The sequence below is a fragment of the Cetorhinus maximus genome, chromosome 18, assembly GCF_964194155.1.
Source record: "Cetorhinus maximus chromosome 18, sCetMax3.hap1.1, whole genome shotgun sequence".
Lineage (NCBI taxonomy): Eukaryota > Metazoa > Chordata > Chondrichthyes > Lamniformes > Cetorhinidae > Cetorhinus > Cetorhinus maximus.
Window position 1 is genome coordinate 53,403,646 of NC_135896.1, and position 18,135 is coordinate 53,421,780.

The 18,135-nt window shown below is 42.0% G+C and overlaps 1 protein-coding gene across 1 annotated transcript in view; it reads right to left on the reverse strand.

Moving 5' to 3' along the window:
* Positions 1-18,135, reverse strand: part of ccdc175 (coiled-coil domain containing 175) — a 122,696-nt gene that overhangs the window by 67,185 nt on the left and 37,376 nt on the right. The window contains exons 7-8 of the mRNA XM_078562730.1: positions 9,680-9,789; positions 8,618-8,699 (exon numbers count right to left, since the gene is read on the reverse strand). Of these exons, the coding sequence (XP_078418856.1) occupies positions 8,618-8,699; positions 9,680-9,789 (192 nt within the window). The remainder of the gene's footprint in view (positions 1-8,617; positions 8,700-9,679; positions 9,790-18,135) is intronic.

Consider the following 18,135-nt stretch of genomic DNA (forward strand, 5'->3'; position numbering starts at 1 on the left):
TCCTTTCCCTGTAGTAGAATAAGAACGAAATCTTACAAGGTGAGAAAGGTAGAAAAAGTAAAAAGAAACACCTCCTTCCCCAACCCCCTCACCAAACTCCCCCACTCACAACCCCAGGCAATTCACACTGTGCAGGGCCCCCGTAACATTTTTATACAAGTGAAATTTGGTAACAATGAATGTCAAGGGCAGCTGCAGCCTGCAGGTTAAATATTGATAGCACCCAGCTGTATAATTACAACGTAATGTAATTATATTATATTGAACTTCATTATAATTAAGAAGTCCATCTAATTTTTAAAAAACCTCACCGATCACGATCAATGTCGCGCAACCTACATTCTTAAATCCACCTTCCTAGACTTTCTTGCAGCAAACTCTGCTGTCAGATCGTGGTGATCCAGGTTAGATGCTACTTCCTTCTCAATGGACAGAATTGCCAGTCCACAGAGCCTATCTTGAGACATATAGTTGTCATCAGGTAGTTCGTTATCATTGTTAATCTGGAAAAGCTTTGCTTCCCTGAAACCACAGTGACTGGGATTGTCAGCAAAATCCTGTATGCTATTGCTGCGTTTGAGGAGGAACTGTCGAGTGTTTTAAGAAACTGAAGGGCTTGAAGTGTAGTACTTGTTCCTTTAGGGATGAATTCTCGTAGCACCCAAAGGTCTGAGAGAAGATCTGCACCATTGATATCGTGAGATTCTTTGTCAGACAATGCAATGCCCAATTCCATGCACCGCTTTCTTATGCCATCTTTTATCATTTCTCTGAATTTCTTCACAACATACAGAAAACTGAAATTGTTGGCGTATACATGCATTTGTTCAAATTGTGGTCAGTGACATGAGAGCCTTATCCACAATGACCAGAACGTAATGAGTTTCAAATACTTTCATGGGCGAATTCTCCAGCTCCTCCTCACCTCTTTTTCGTTTCACACGTTCTCTGAATTTAGGTTCAACAACCATTTCAGCTGCTATTTCTGTTGCTGTGTTCATGACTGAGGTAAATTCCGTGTTCTTGTATTTTCGCATAAAGTCAATGAGTCCTTTGATATGTATGATGCCACATCAAGCTGCATTTCCCTGGATTTAAGTGTCTTGTTCACAGTGTTTACGGTGAACATGAAGTCGTACCACACAACCGTTGAAAACAGAAATTCAAAATTTTGAGTTTGTAGTTGACCAAGGACTCAGCCTCACTTTTAACTTTTGAGCCATTGCATTCTTCAGCAACTTTAAGCAAGGCAGCCCTGATAACACTTGTCTGGTAACAGATTGCTTTTACACTCTCTACTCGACACTTCCAATTAGTGTCTGACAACTATTTGGAGTTAGAGAGGGAGCATTCGCTCTCAGTATTTGCCATCTATTAGTTGAAGCTGCTAATATATTGTAAATTTGCTGTACAGCTCCAAAAAATATCATGGCTTCAGAACTACGCTTTGCCATTTCTCCCAATACCAGATTTAAGTTGTTGCATGGGGTGAAAAAGCCTTGCAGGTTGAGTTGAAGGGTGCTCACCTGTATGCCTTGTTTCTGGCCCTTCTTTTTTTTACCCTTTTGTCGTATTCCTGCCCCAACAATCAGTAATATGGAGGCCAAGTCCATCCAGCGCAGCCATGAGACAATCTGACAGTCCTTGTTTGCTTTTATCTTGAACCGGAAGAAAGTCAATAAAACTCTCCCTTACCTTCACTTCTTCAGAAGTCATGTCAACATAACGAGGCACAAGGGACATTTGCTATTGGTGACTCAGATCAGGAGCACAGTCAAGAATAACTGCAAAGTATTTTGCAGACCTCGCCTTTTCAATAAAGGACAAAGCTAAAGGCTCTGTTTCTAAACGCACGTAGCATTCGAAACAAAACAGATGAACTGATAGTGCAAGTAGAAATAAATAAGTACGATCTGATAGTCATTACAGTGATATGGCTACAGGATAACATAGATTGGGACCTGAATGTTGAAGGTATGTGACATTTAGGAAGGACAGGAAGTCAGGAAAAGGTGGAGGGGTGGCTCTGTTAATTAATGACGATATTAGCACATTAGAGTGGGATGACCTAAGTTCAGGAAACCAGGATGTAGAAGCGGTTTGGGTTCAGATGAGGAACGATGTAGGCAAGAAGTCGCTTGTGGGAGTGGTGTACAGACCCCCTAATTGTAACTACAAAATAGGACAGAGTATAAAAGAAGAGACAATGGGAGCTTGTTAGAAAGGTACAGCAATAATTGTGGGGGATTTTAATCTACATATAGGCTGGAAAAATCAGATGGGCAAAAGTAGCGTAGATGAGGAGTTCATCGAATGTTTTCAGGATAGTGTCTTTGAACAGCATGCTCTGGAGCCAACCAGAGGGCAGGCTATACTAGACCTGGTATTGAGCAACGAGGTAGGATTAATTGATGACCTCCTAGTGAAGGCACTCCTCGGTAGCAGTGATCATAATATGGTTGAATTTTACATTCATTTTGAGGGAGAAATGCATGCATCCAAGACTAGTATTTTAAACTTAAATAAGAATTATGAGGGCATGAAAGCAGAGCTAGCTAAAGTGAACTGACAAATGAAGATAAGGGACAGGTCAATAGAGGTTCAGTGGCAGACATTTAAAGGGATATATCAGAATACACAGAATAGATACATACCAATGAGCAAGAAAAATTCTGAGGGGAGGGCCCACCATCTGTGGTTAACTAAAAAAGTTAAAGACCGTATCAAACTTAAAGAAAAAGCATATAATTATGTAAAGAGGGCTGGCAGGTCAGGAGATTGGAAAGAACATAAAGAACAGCAAAGAATGACAAAAAAGATTGATAAGGAGGGAAAAGCTGGAGTATGAGAGAAAGCTAGCTCATAACATAAAGACAGATAGTTAGAGTTTCTATAGATATTTAAATAAGAGTTAACAAAGTGAGCATTGGTCTTATAGAGAGTGAGACTGGGGAATTGATAATGGAAAGTAGGGAGATGGTGGATGAATTAAACAGGTATTTTGCTTCGGTCTTCACTATAGAGGACACAGGTAACTTCCCAGGAATAGCTGTAAATCAGGAAATGGAAGGGAGGGAGGAACTCGGGAAAATTACAATCACCAGGGAAGTGGTATTGAGAAAATTGTCGCAGCTGCGGGCTGACAGATCTCCAGGTCTGGATGGACTTCACCCTAAGGTCTTGAAAGAAGTGGCTAGTGAGACAGTTGATGCACAGTCTTAATTTTCCAAAATTCCCACAATTCAGGGAAGGTTACATTAGATTGAAAAATAACAAATATAACTCCTTTATTCAAAAAGGGAGGGAGACAGAAAGCAGGAAACTTTAGACCAGTTAGCCTAACATCTGTCATAGGGAAAACGTTAGAAGGTAATATTAAAGATGTTTTAGCAGGGCATTTAGAAAAATTCAAGGCAATCAGGCACAGTCAACAGAGTAAAGGGGAAATCATGTTTAGCTAATTTATTGGAGTTCATTGAAGGAGTCATATGTGCTGTGGATAAAGGGGAACTGGTGGATGTACTGTACTTAGATTTCCAGAAGTATTTGATGAAGTGCTACATCAAAGGTTATTACAGAAAATAAAAGCTCATGGTTTAGGGGGTAACATATTGGCATGGATAGAACAGGAAGCAGAGAGTTGGCATAAATAGGTCTTTTTCTGGTTGGGAGGATGTGACGGATGGTGTGCCACAGGGATCCGTGCTGGGGCCTCAACTTGTTGCAATTTATATAAATGACTTGGATGAAGGGGCTGAAGGAATGGTTGCTAAATTTACGATGGCACAAAGATAGGTGAGAAAATAAATCATGAAGAGGACATAAGGAGGCTACAAAGTGACATAGATAGGTTAAGTGTGTGGGCAAAGATCTGGCAAATGGAGTATAATGTGGGCAAATATGAAACCGTTCATTTTGGCAGGAAGAATAAAAAGAAGCTTATTATCTAAATGGTGAGAGATTGCAGAGCTCTGAGATTCAGAAGGATCTGGGTGTCCTCGTGCATGTATCACAAAAGGTTAGTATGCAGGTACAGCAGGTAATTAGGAAAGCTAATAGAGTGTTATCATTTATTGTGAGGGGTATTGATTACAAAAACAGGGAGGCTATACTTCAGTTGTACAGGGCATTGGTGAGACCATATCTGGAGTATTGTGTACAGTACTGGTCTCCTTATTTAAAGAAGGTGTAAATGCATTAGAAGCAGTTCAGAGAAGGTTTACTAGACTAATACCAGAATGGGTGGGTTGCCTTATGGGGAAATGCTAGGCAGGTTAGGCTTGTATACACTGCAACTTAGAAGATCCTGAGGGGTCTTGAAAGGATGGATGTGGAGAGGATGTTTCCACTTGTGGGAGAATCTAGAACTAGGGGTCACTGTTTAAAAATAAGGGGTCGCTCATTTAAGGCAGAGATGAGGAGAAACTTTTTCTCTCAGAGGGTTGAGAGTCTTTGGGACTCTCTTTCTCAAAAGGTGGTGGAAGCAGAGTCTTTGAATATTTTTAAGGCGGGATGAAAGGTTATCAGGGTGGCAGGAATGTGGGGTTGAGGTTACATTCAGATCAGCCATGACCTTATTGAATAGCGGAGCAGGCTCGAGGGGCCGAGTGGCCTACTCCTGCTCCTAATTCGTACGCTTGTATGTTTTTCTTCACCTTTAATGCCATCATCGAGATTAGCTCATTTTGAATACAAGATCCAAGACAGTGGTCATGGAGTTCTTCATTTTTGATGTTGGGATTTTTCTTGCATCATAGGATCGAATTTAGCTATCATCTCAATTAATCCCAGAAAGTTGCCATTATTATGTTCATAAAGTATTGCATTTGTTCTACGAAATGCTGAGTTAAGCTCAGCTAGGTACTGCACAACTGCTATAGTACATGTCAACAGTGATTGCCAATGTTTCTTCTTCTTGTTTATTTCTCTTTGTGTGTACTCATTTATTGTCTTCATTGCAGAGAATTTTAGCTTTATTTCAATCTATTTCGTTGCTTTTTGAATATGCTCCTTAGATAATTTGTAAGATTGCAATCTATCATTGAGATGCATCCAATCACTGCAGCCTTCCTTTACTAATTTTCTAGTGTTTGAGCCGTACAATTTGCAGCAGAAGCAAAAAGCGGTGTCAGCTTTCTTCAAGTACACCAGGCAATTTCTTTCAACCCTTTCTCCACTTGGCTTCCTCCATGTATACAAGTTTTCTGAAAAGTTTTGATTCTCATCATTCTTTGGAAAGACATAGTCACTACAAGTTATTGTCACAGGCCCTCTCTCCACTAAATTGTCTATTGTCTTGTTGCCGAATAAATCTGGCCAATTTGCTGGATCATCCATTTCTTCCTTAGTGGAAATAGCGTCGGAAGTATTGGCTATTTCATCAAACTGTGTACATTTTGCGCTAATGTATTCTTCCTCAGCCGTGGTGGTACATTCGCTGGGGTGCATTAATTCAGCAATTTCCTCACTAGCTGAAACACTTTTAAAAACCTTGAACTTTTCCAGTGAACCTTTCGGGGTCTTAACCGTTTCTTCTCTTTTTTTTCTGCCTTTTCTCCGTACCCAGGGTATATTTTCTCATTTTATCTCTGCCTCTACAAAGTGCTAGCCATTGTATTCTAAATAACAATAGGACTGCTCCTTTGCATTAATTACCCCTTCAAACTAAACCAGAACTGAAAGGTCGCATGCATTCAAAGGTCACCCTCGCGTGTGGCCCCACAAAGCGCGGGGCCCAAGATGATTGCTCCAATTCACCATATCATAGGGACAGCTCTGTCCCCACTCACCAAACTCTCAGGTATGCACTCAGTTCCTCAGCTGCACTCATTTTCCCTCATTGCATGAACATACTTATGAATTAGGAGCAGAAATGGGTCATTCAGCCCTTCCAGCCTGCTCCATCTTTTGATAACATCATGGCTGATCTGATTGAAGCCTCAACTCCAGTTTCCTGCCTACCCCCATGCCCTTTGACTCCCTTGTTAGTCAAGAATCTGTCTAACTCTGCCTTAAAAATATTCATCGACCCTGCCTCTACTGCTCTCTGGGGAAGAGAATTCCACAGACTCATGACCCTTTGAGAGAAAACATTTCTCCTCATCTCCATCTTTAATAGAAGACTCCTTATTTTTAAACAGTATCCCTTAGTTCTAGTCTCTCCCACAAGGGGAAACATCCTTTCAGCATCTACCCTGTCAAGTCCCCTAAGGATCTTATATGTTTCAATAAGATCACCTCTTATTCTTCTAAACTCCAATGAATACAGGCCCGACTTGTCCAACCTTTCCTCATAACCCCTTCATCCCAGGAGGGGATGGACCTAGAATTTGCACAGCACTTTTGGCATAATTCAAACATTTAATTTGAAAAACTTTTCACCCCAACCTAAATTTCCTAAATTTGTTTGCACTTTCTGACCCTTCCCATGATCTTTTCGCTTGAATTACCAGTAAGCTCATTTAAATAGATTTTATTGAAGGCTCATGATACTGTGGCTCCCAGTCTTCTGTTTTTACATTTGCAAAGCATTCGGGATAAGTCATAAGGTGCATATCAGCTAAAACAGGCAGAAATGAGAAGTTTTGGAGTCTGAAGGGTGTATAGAGTTTCTGCACCTGAGAAAGACAATTTACTTTTCTTTCTGGTATTCCGCCTAAATAGGCCTTGAAACAATTCTTGCTGCCTCTGTCAGTGTGAGATTGCTGGGAGATTTTCAGCTCCATACCAGTATTGAGGGCTTCTTGGGAAGAAGTATGGCATTTCCTTAGAAGCATACTTTTATATGCTTATATCATGGAGGTGGAGGAGGGACAGGAAGAAAATCACATGAGAATAAGTTAGTATTTAAGAGGAAAATGACCAAATATTACACCCCTCATATAAGATATAGATAACACAGGTCATAAGAGGACATGTGTCATAGGTTGTTTTAAATGATGATATAGATAGAAAATTAAGTTGCTTCCTATTAAAGTTTTATTTATTTTTAATACATTTGCTGTTCTTTTTTTAAAATCATCCTTTGGTGTTTCAGTTTGAAAGTGGCCAAATACATTCTGTATTCTAATTCTATTATGAAAAGAGGCCTATATTCCATATAAATCAGCTAGATTGAACACAGGTCTCAGAGCTCAAAGGTTAGTATATTAGCACTTTATCAAACAGAAATTATTAACAAACTGAAATCCCAAACAAAGTCATATAAATTAAATAGGAACAGAAAATGTTGGAAATACGCAACAGGTCTGTCAACAAGTGAGAGGAAAAACTTAATATTTCGGGTTTCAGAATGAGTCTGACAAAGAGCCTCCACCTGAAACATTAAACTGTCTTTCATTTCAAATGCTGATGGAACTGTGTATTTCCAAACATTTACAATTGTTATTTCAGAATTATAGCATTCAGTGCTTTTGTTTTAATCTCAGAAGCATACAATAATATTGACACTACCAAAATATTCTGTAATCGATCCAGTTGGAAATCTATTGTACGGAACACCAAGGGCTGCACTTTACTTGCCCCCACTGGGCATGTTTTTGGCAGGGGGAAACAGTAAAAGAGGGTGGGTGCCTACCGCACCACCTTCCCACCCACCCCTAAGCTCACCCTCATAATACAGTAGAGAGGGATGGGCACCAAAATCGGCAGCCCATCTGCCATATTTAAATAGGTAGTCAAGAGTAAATTAGGCTTGCTACCAAGCCAATTGACCCCGATAGTACACTACCCATGCCATAAAATAGTTGGTGTGGGCAGTCAGGCAGGAGTGGACAGCTTGATTTTTAAAAAATTCTTCAAAGGGCGGGAAGGAAGGAGGGGTTCTATTTTCGGGGGTCGCCCCCTGAAGATGGAACCCCCCCAGTTCTTCTTACCTGCCTGCTGCCTTAAAACCATCACCCCCATTTCCCTGCGTGCACATCCACCACCACCACCCCCCACCCTACCCACCTTCCACCCCTAGCCCGCCCAAACTCTCCCTGCTCAAGACACCGGACTTGCCTGTTTCTGGGGATCCATTGGGCCTTCTTCTGCTTCCTCATTGCGGTCTTGGCAGCACCCACTAATGCACAATTGGATTGGCCAGCAGGTCCCGAGGATGGGACTTCCCAGTGAGGGGTGGAAGTCCCACACTGCCCCTGTTTAGCCTGCCCGCAGCACTTAATGGCTGCGGAGCTGGCCGGTGTGGAGTGGGTTGGCTCTACGCCAACTTTGCTTTCAAGTGCTGGGGTGGGAGGTAGCCATCAGTCCCCCTCCCCCCACCCGCCGCCCCTCTTCCCCACCCCACCACCCACGTAATATTATGCCCCAGTTGTCTGAAAATATTTTGAACACACCCAAGCATTATTTTAGTACAGTACTTTGGGAGTGGAAACATGGAAGGGATAGTGTTTGTATAAGTAAAAAAATTTTTATTGCTGCTTTTTAACATTCTGTCACTATTTTACGTTTCAGGTAAATATTTACATCTATGACTCTTTCCAGTTCACACACTTGTAGTTAGGCATTTTAACATCATTCTATAATCCAGAAAATTCCAAAATACAGAAATGACTTGGTCCCAAGCATTCTGGACTAGATTACAGTGCAATTATTCTAATACATTAAAAGATCCAACCTGTAAGATGCTCTTGCGTAATTCTTCAGCCTTCATTCTTAAATTTTTAATGAGGGTAATTAATTCACCCATAATGCTCTGCCTATTGAAAATAAAATTCACAAGTAACATGCTTCAAAAATTGCTTAGACAACAATAAAGTTAAAAATATTTACAAGATTTCAACAAATAACCTGCATCCACCACATAAGGATTTAAATGTAAAAAAACTAATACATTAGCCACAATTAATTACAAGCTCTGTCTTATGCAGAGAATGCTGTGACTTATTATAACAATGGAGAAAGAATAAATCCTGAAATAATTAATTGATGCTCTCTATTGTGTGCAGAAAAGCAGTTTCTCATTATCTCATGTATGCACTAGGTTGGTGCTAAACAAACCATAGGCAGACTTAGATTCAAGTAAAAAGCAGTTCTCAAGTTAGCTCTTACAACAAAAAAAAAACACTGCCCCTGAGCATCCATGGAAGTTCCAGCAATTTCCTACTTGTAACTTCAGATGCAAATTGGGTAGAAATCCTAGGGTGACAATTACAACTTTTAAACTTTTCCCCCACCATGTAACTGAAGTAAACGTGACCATCATCTTTCCTCCTTCCCCCCATCTCCTCTCATCTAACCACCTCTTGCCTTCTCATCCTTAGGCTTCAATTCCACTCCCCACCAACGTACCATCTAATTTTTGTTTTAGAGTGCTCGGACAATTTGTTTAAGTTCACGGCTGCTTTAAGTTATTTTGTGGGGCTGGGCACATGTGGTAACTTAAAGGGAACAACTTGTACGCAGCCTGCGCAAGAACTTTTGAGCTGCTGCGTGATCACGCCTGCCCTTCATTTCCTCTCTTCCTCCCCTACTCTCACCTCTCCCACTGTCTCTTGTCCTCTCCCATCCCTCATCATCCCTTCCTCACCCCTTCTAATTTGTCCCCTCTCCTTCCATTTCAGTCCTTCCCCAGCATCAATGAAAAAATTACTTTCAGCATTGAAAATTGCATGCAAGCATCTGTATCATTTTATAATGAGCTGTCCAAGAACACTTTATGTAATGAGATTTTTTTTACTTCCGAACAATTAGTTCTTCAGCTATTTTCGATTCTTCATTGTACGTTTTTTGAAGATTGTCTTCTTCCTTTTTCAGGTTTGTGTTTTGGATTTGTAACAGTTCATTTATCTGCAAAAGTTGGGAGACCATACAGTTAACGACATTGATTAAAATCAAAACTCATTGTCCTATCAAATACAAATTGAAGTAGAAATATGAAAATATCAGATTCTCATTTTGCTTTAAAAAGTAAACTGGAAATAAATATGAACCGATTTGCAAAAGCTGCCTTATTCCAGCCTTCGGCCCTACTTCCCAGCTTGTTCTTCACTGCTCTCCATCTAGACTACACTGGATTTTCCCCTACTTCCACTTGGTCACTGGGTGCCAGAGCCTTCAGCCACCTTCACCTTGCTCAATGCTCTTTCAAAGCTATTGACCTTGCCTTATCTCTTTTTTTTAATTCATTCATGGGATGTGGGTGTCACTGGCAGTGCCAGCATTTATTGCCCATCCCTAATTTCCATTGAGAAGGTGCTGGTGAGCTGCCTTCTTGAACTGCTGCAGTTCCTGTGATGTAGGTACACACACAGTGCTGTTAAAGAGGGAGTTCCAGGATTTTGACCCAGCGACAGTGAAGGAACGGTGATGTATTTCCAAGTCAGGATGGTGACTGGCTTTGAGGGGAACTTCCAGGTGGTGGTGTTCCCATGTGTCTGCTCCCTTTGTCTTTCTAGATGGTAGCGGTCGTAGATTTGGCAGGTGCTGCCTAAGGAGCCTTGGTGAGTTCCTGCAGTGCATCTTGTAGATGGTGCATACTGCTGCCACTGTGCGTCAGTGGTCGACGGAGTTAATATTTATGGATGGGGTGCCAATTAAATGGGCTGCTTTGTCCTGAATAGTATCAAGCTTCTTGAATGTTGTTGGAGCTGCACTCATTCAGGCAAGTGGAGGTTATTCCATCACACTCCTGACTTATGCTTTGTAGATGGTGGACTGGCTTTGGGGAGTCAGGTGAGTTATTCATCACAGGATTCTGACCTGCTCTTGTAGCCACAGTATTTATATGGCTAGTCCAGTTCAGTTTCTGGTCAATGGTAACCCCCAGGATGTTGATGGTGGGAGATTCAGCAATGGTAATGCCATTGAATGTCAAGGGTCGATAACTAGATTCTCTCTTGTTGGAGATGGTCATTACCTGGCACCTGTGTGGCGCGAATGCTACTTGCCACTTGAAAGCCCAAGCCTGGATATTGTCCAGGTCTTGCTGCATTTGGACATGGATTGCTTCAGTGTCTGAGGAGTCACGAATGGTGCTGAACATTGTGCAATCATCAGCGAACATCCCCACTTCTGACCTTATGATGGAAAGGAGGTCATTGATGAAGCAGCTGAAGACGGTTGGGTCTCGGACACTACCCTGAAGAAACTCCTGCAGTGATGTCCTGGAACTGAGATGACCTCCAAGAATCACAACCATCTTCCTTTGTGCTAGGTATGACTCCAACCAACGGAGAGATTCCTCCCCCACCTCCGATTCCTACTGACTCCAGTTTTGCTATGGCTGCTTGATGCCACACTCGATCAAATGCTGCCTTGATGTCAAGGGCAGTCACTGTCATCTCACCTTTGGTGTTCAGCTCTTTTGTTCACGTTCGAACCAAGTAGTCTTGTCACTTTTAAAAGCTTCTGCACACCCACCTCTCCAATTTCACTTTTAGTAGCTTGCTTCTTTGCAGATTCACCCCCACTTATCATCTTAGGATATTTTACAATATTAAAGACACCACATATATATATATTGTATTTTTAGTACTAAATTACGTAAAGCTTTATTCTTATGGAAATAGAATGCACATGCGTGAAACCTGTTCTGTCACTAAATAAGCAATAAATGACATTTGTAACAAATTGTAATTTCTTTGGTTCAATTATAATTTTTTAGGATATAGACAGTAGTGGCTACTCAGGGTTAATTAATAAGATGAATCTTCATTTCTGGGGATAGGCTATCAAGAAATATTTGGGATAAGCCCACTGACTCCCACAGCTGCCTCGATTGCACTTCCTGCCACCAAGCTTCCTGTAAGGACTCCATTCAATTCTCCCAGTTTCTCCGTCTACATCGCATCTATTTCGCAACATTCCATACCAGCACCTCTGATATGTCTTTCCTCTTTTTTAACTGAGCATTTGCCCCCACCGCGGATGACAGGATCCTCAACCATGTCCATCCCAATTTGCACACTTCTGTTCACACCACCTCTCCTCTTCCAGAACCGTGGTGGCGTTCCTTTGTCTTCACCTTGCATTCCACCAGCCTCTGTATTCAATGAATCAACCTCCGATATTTCTACACCTCCAGCATTACCATCCTGACTTGAAAATATATCACCATCCCTTCACTGTCGCTGGGTCAAAATCCTGGAACTCCCTTCCTAACAGCACTGTGGGTGCACCTACACCACATGGACTGTAGTGGTTCAAGCCAACAATGTGGAAAATTGTCCACATATGAGCTGTCCACAAAGAGCAGGACAAGTCAATCCGGCCAATCACTACCCCATCAGTCTACTCTTGGTCATCAGTCACCTACGCAACAATAACCTGCTCATCTATGCTCAGTTGGGTCCATCAGGACTGCTCGGCTCCTGACCTCATTACAACCTTGGTCCAAACATGGACAAAAGAGCAGAATTCAAGAGGTGAGGTGTGAGTGACTTAAGGCAGCATTTGACCGATACTGGCATTAAGGAAACCTAGTAAAATTGAAGTCAGTGGGAATCAGGGGGCAAGTCTCCACTGGTTACTGTCATACCTAGCATAAAGGAAGATGTTGTTGGAAGTCAATCATCTCAGCCCCAGGTTGCAGGAGTTGCTCAGTGTAGTGTACTAGGCCCAATCATCTTCAGCTGCTTTATCAATGACCTTCATTCCATCATAAGGTCAGGAATTGTGATCTTTGCTGATGATTGTACAATGTTCAGTGCCATTCATAACTCCTCAGATACTGAGGCAGTTCATGGTCACATGCAGGAAGACCCAAACAACATTCAGGCTTGGGCTGATAAGTAGAAAGCAACATTCACGCCACTCAAGTGCCAGGCAATGACCATCTCCAACAAGAGAGAATTCAACCATCTCCCGATGGTATTCAAAGGCATTACCATCACTGAATCCCTTACCATTGATGAGAAACTGAACTGGACCAGCAACATAAAATACTGTGGCTACAGGAGCAGGTTAGGGCTGAAAATTCTGCAGTAAGTAATACACCTGACTCCCCAAAGCTTGTCCACCATCTACAGGACATAAGTTAGGAGTGTTATGGGATACTCTCCACTTGCCTGGATGTGTGTGGCTCCAACGACAGTCAAGAAGCTTAACATCATCCAAGACAAAGCAGCCCACTTGGTCAGCATCTGACCCACCACCTTAAGCATTCATCCCTCCACCACGAACACACAGTAGCAACAATATGTACCATATACAAAATGCATTGCAGCAACTCACCAAGCCCCCTTCGACAGCACATTCCAAACCCGTGACCTCTACCACCTAGGAGGACATGGGCAGCAGACGCATGGGAACACCAATAGCTGCAAGTTCTCCTTCAAGCCATGCACCACCCTGACATAGAACTATATCACCATTCCTTCACTGTTGCTGGGTCAAAATCCTGGAACTCCTTTTTTAACAGCACTCTGGGTGTATCTACAACAAAGTGGATCACCACCACCACCTTCCCAAGGGCTTTAGGGATGGGCAACAAGTGCTGGCCTTGAAACAATGATTTATATGTACTTCTATCAATTTAGTGTATGTATTGCTGCTCACAATGCAGTCTGCTCTTTACTAGGGAGACCAAACGCAGATTGGATGACCGCTTTGCGGAACTCCTCCATTCAATCCGCAAGCATGACCCCAAGTGTCTGGTTGCTTGTCCTTTTAATTCTCCATCTTGTTCTTATGCTGATCTCTGTCCTTGGCCATCTGCAGCATTCCAATAAAACTCAATGTAAGCTCAAGGAAGAGTATCTCATATATAGAATTGGGTCCCTTCTGTAAGTAAATGTGTTCATGGCAATTCAGTGGAATCATGAATTGGGGGAACCAAACAAAAACAAAAAGACTCCAATCTTCTGGAAATCTTTCATTGCAAGGCTTTTAAACACAACAAAAAAAATTGTTCTTTCAATTTCGATAGTTATATGTTGTATTGCAAATTAGATTTGTTTTTATTGCTGTGATTGATTAGATCTCTGTCCTGCATTACATTGATCAGCATTGTGTAAGTGCTGAGATGCATTTCCCATTGGGAAAAGTACTATTATGCATTCAAAACTAAAGAAAACACTGCTTGGGAACTTTACAGTCATAACTGCAAGTGATTTAGATATGCAGAGCCCTTTAAATTTGAAAAGAAAACTAAGCTGTAGTCTTTTCTTAGAGAAAAAAATACACCTCTTCCTGGGTTGCATTGATTAACAGGCCACCTGGTATAGCTTAGAAAAAACAGGGCCATTTATTTTTGCAATTTCAACAGATTCCATTGTTTGCAGTTGTAATGGTTTGTTTTGACAAATTATGAATATTTGGCTGAGTTTCAAAAGCTACAGAACCTCTTACCTCAGCAGGGTGCTGTGCAGACAGTTTGATTGAAAGTTTTAAGAGGTTATTAAAAGATTATCTGTCTTTGATGTGGTTACAGAATAGATGCTTGTTTTTACATCAGATTGATCACTTGTGGGGATTTATTTATTTTTAATGGCTTCTTTGAATAAGTGTTTTTTTCAGTATGAGGTGAGCTTGAGTGAAAGCTCTATTAGACTGTTAGAAGTTTATTTTTATTGATGTTCATTTCAAAGACATGGGTCCTGAATTCTGCCCATAGTGGATACAGGGTTGTAGCTATAGAGGATACATGGTGGAAATGGGAGCATTGAAACCTGTGGGGTAAGTTGGGGAGTCAGGGATGAGGGCTCGAGGGCTTGACATTCATCACCACACTGGGCCGATATCCCAGTAAATGGAGGCAGGAATTCTAGCCCTCTCATCTTGCCATCTGCCCGCCTTCATTGCCGCCTTGAGTCTGTCTCTAGAGGTGGTGAGCCCGATTCCATTCCAACCCCACCTCCCTGAAACGAAAATATGGCAGGCCTTTAAATGAAGCAGGTCTGCCAAGTTGGGAAATTTCCTGACATGACCTTCCCAACTCCTCCACGAAAATCCAGGACTTTGATCCTCTCTCCACAGAGTCTGCCTGACCTGTTCCAGCATCTTCAGCTTTTTGTAAGTTTATACTCAGCATAAACAAAACAGGTCAATTTTGATTGGTTTTCTCAATCTTATTGTTCCAACATTGTGTGCAAAGTTGCAGATTCCTAAAAATGGAGGTTATTGTGGCCAGACTTCAAGAACAAATAGCTTATAACATAGCCGAAATTCAGTTTGAAAATTTGTGATAGGCTATCTTCTGGAAAATCTTACCGAAAAAAATTGTAGAAACATAAATGACAATGTTGGAATGAGAACTGGTAATTTCCTTTGCAAAGGATTTACTGTGAGCTTTATTCAATAAAATACAATCTAGATTCCTCGGTCTACAGGAACAGAGTGGGAGAGCAAAGGAAAGGCTCCATTTTCCTTTATGAAAGATAAATCCTTCATTTATGATTATAGCACTGCTAGCAGTGAATCAGTTTTCCACTGGACCCTTTGAAGGCTCGCTAATAAATGCAAATCAGGGCCCCACTGGAATTTTAACTGACTCCTGAGTGGGATGTCCACCCCAGCTATTCCGCTAAGTAAACCTGTTGGAAAGCCAGAGAAGTCTGCTAAGGCACTTTGTTAAGAAAAAAAATCACCTGCCCTGAGCTCTCCCCACTAGTTGCAGGACCCTTGGAACAACCCCTGCTGGAGGCAGCCTTCTAACAATGTCACTGGCCTTCTCAATTCACTATCAGCCAGCTGCTGTTGAAAATGGCCAAACAGCTGACCAGTGGGATTCAAGTGAGGGCCAGCAGATAAAATCTTCCAGGTCTCTGACTCTTACCACTGTGCAGGATTTCCATCTTCTATGGCTGGTTTCATCCCAGTATTAAAACCGTCACTTGTATTTTCACATTCAAGAGAAAGATTCAAATGAATAAGCATACATTTCAGATTCTGACTATTTCATTTGAATTCAATATTTGCACTCTTTAGTATTAACCGAACATATTATGTTTTTAAAATCATAAATAAATATTGGAATGACCTTTTCCTGTGATTTTATCTGTGTGGTGATATTCCATTGTAAAGGAGATTGAAAATTTAATACAAATCTACATAAACACTCCAGTATTGAATTTTTATAACAGGATTAATTATTTGACTTACCTTTCTCTGGGAAAGTTGCAAAATTATTGAATGAGAATCCATTGCTTTAAGAACCCAATTAATAGCTTAGATATAAAAAGGATTAAAAATTAACCTGATCTCTTTTTATATACTTTGCATGAAGTATATATACACATAAAAGTTAAAACACAGAAATAGGCCATTCAGCCCATACTCATCATTTACCCAACACATATTAATTAAACATTGTAAGGGTTGTTGTTTTACAATACATTGTTAAAATAAACATTTAAAAATATGTACCAACTTTATATGCTTTAGGCCATTGTGTAGCTGATAAAAAGCTGACAAAATCGCCATGTGACAATATCACAACATATAGCTTGAGGAATTGAGGTATAAAGAAAGCAAGACTGTGTATACTCCTGAATTGTGAATCCATCATCTGTAAACCTTACTCTGCCAGCCTGATGATGACTGAAGCAATTTCAATTGTATATTTATGAGGCAAGTATTATTCAATGAAGATAAACATGAAGCAGTATATTTTGGGAAGAAAGAACACAAATTTGAAGAACTAGGTCTCAACTGGTAATATTTTCAATGGAGTACAGGAACAAAGAGATTTCATGGTAGATACATATATCCTTAAAAGGGGAACTCTAAAGCACATAGCTGTACAAAGGGTTAATCAGATTTTGCCTGTTTTGACTACATTTGTCTAGCCAGATGCTCCTAGGAGATGTTAAGCTGCTCAATTCAAATATAAGCACTTTGTGTATCTTGTATATTTGTTTGAAATGTCTCAAGAGACATTTTTAAAATGCTGCTGTTACAAATGTTTCTCAGACTGACTTGTTGATATTGGATAATCTGTCTGAAACCATTAGGGGCAAAATTTTGCCCTTGGTGTGTGGGATCACTGCCGCCCGCGATCGGCAGCGCTCTGTGATTTTACGCAGGTGGGCCAATTAAGGCCTGCCCAGTGTGATACGCGGCCTGGGAATGAACATGAAGGGTGGGTGGTGGCGGGGGCATGGTGTCTGCCAGGTCGAAAGGCGACCCGGTGGCCAATTCAAATGCGGCCTCGGCAGCCCCTGGAAGACTGCCACTGAAGGATGCGGAAGTGTTGTGAATGGAAACTGTAGCGGGTGGACATGGCAAGTGGGAGGGCAGGCTGGCGAGGCAGTCGGCCCTAGGTTTCTAGTATGAGTGCCTTGCAGCCCTCCTGGAGGAGGTGGCAGCGAGGAGAGAAACATTTGTCCCCAAGGACAGGGGGAGGCGGTCCTCCCACCTCACCAAAAAGGCCTGGGAGGAGGTGGCATCCAGGGTCAGCAGCCACGACGTGGTGAGGCGCGCATGGGTGCAGTGCCGGAAGTGCTTCCATGATCTCCTGTGATCGGGAAGGGTGAGTACCGTGTTGGCATGGGCCACTTTGCAGAACAGTTAAGAAATGCCCATTCCCCCCGTGGAGCTCAGAGGTGTTAGAGTGTGAGTGGCAAATGTCAATGAGGCAGCAGCTGGCCAAGGGGGTGAGCCCTGGCTGCTTAGACTGAGTGCCTTGCAGCTCCAGGGTCATGAATCAGCTTAGCCCTGCGAGGTGTTCCTGAGGTGGGATTGGCCAGGCTGCAATGGCGCTGCAGGTAGAGAGTGGCTTAATCGATGCTCCTCTGCCCTTTGAGGAGAAAACATCCCATAACAATGCTGACAGGTCATGGACTGGCGGGGGATCCCCACACCTCCTCATCCTCACGCGATACGAGCAGGTGGTCCTGGAGCTGGAGAGGTGCCATGCACTTCGGTCAAGTAGCCATAGTGAGGTTGGAGTGCCAGAGGAAGGTAAGAGTGCAGTGCACTGAGGTGAGCATGTCAGTTTTTGCAACCATTCCAGTGTGGTCTCTATATTGATGTGAGCCTCGAACCTGGAATCTCCATTGATAATCGATAAACGAGGGCACCATGATGCATATCTCTGTCTTATCAGGGTACCAGGCATACACAGTGACAGTTCCATGACTTAAACTAATGACATGTTCTTCTTCTCCCTTTTAGGCTCACCACTAGCTGTTCGTTATGAGGAGCTGGAAGGCCCACCCCTGAGGACCACCATGCACCTGCGTCACACTGTCTCTG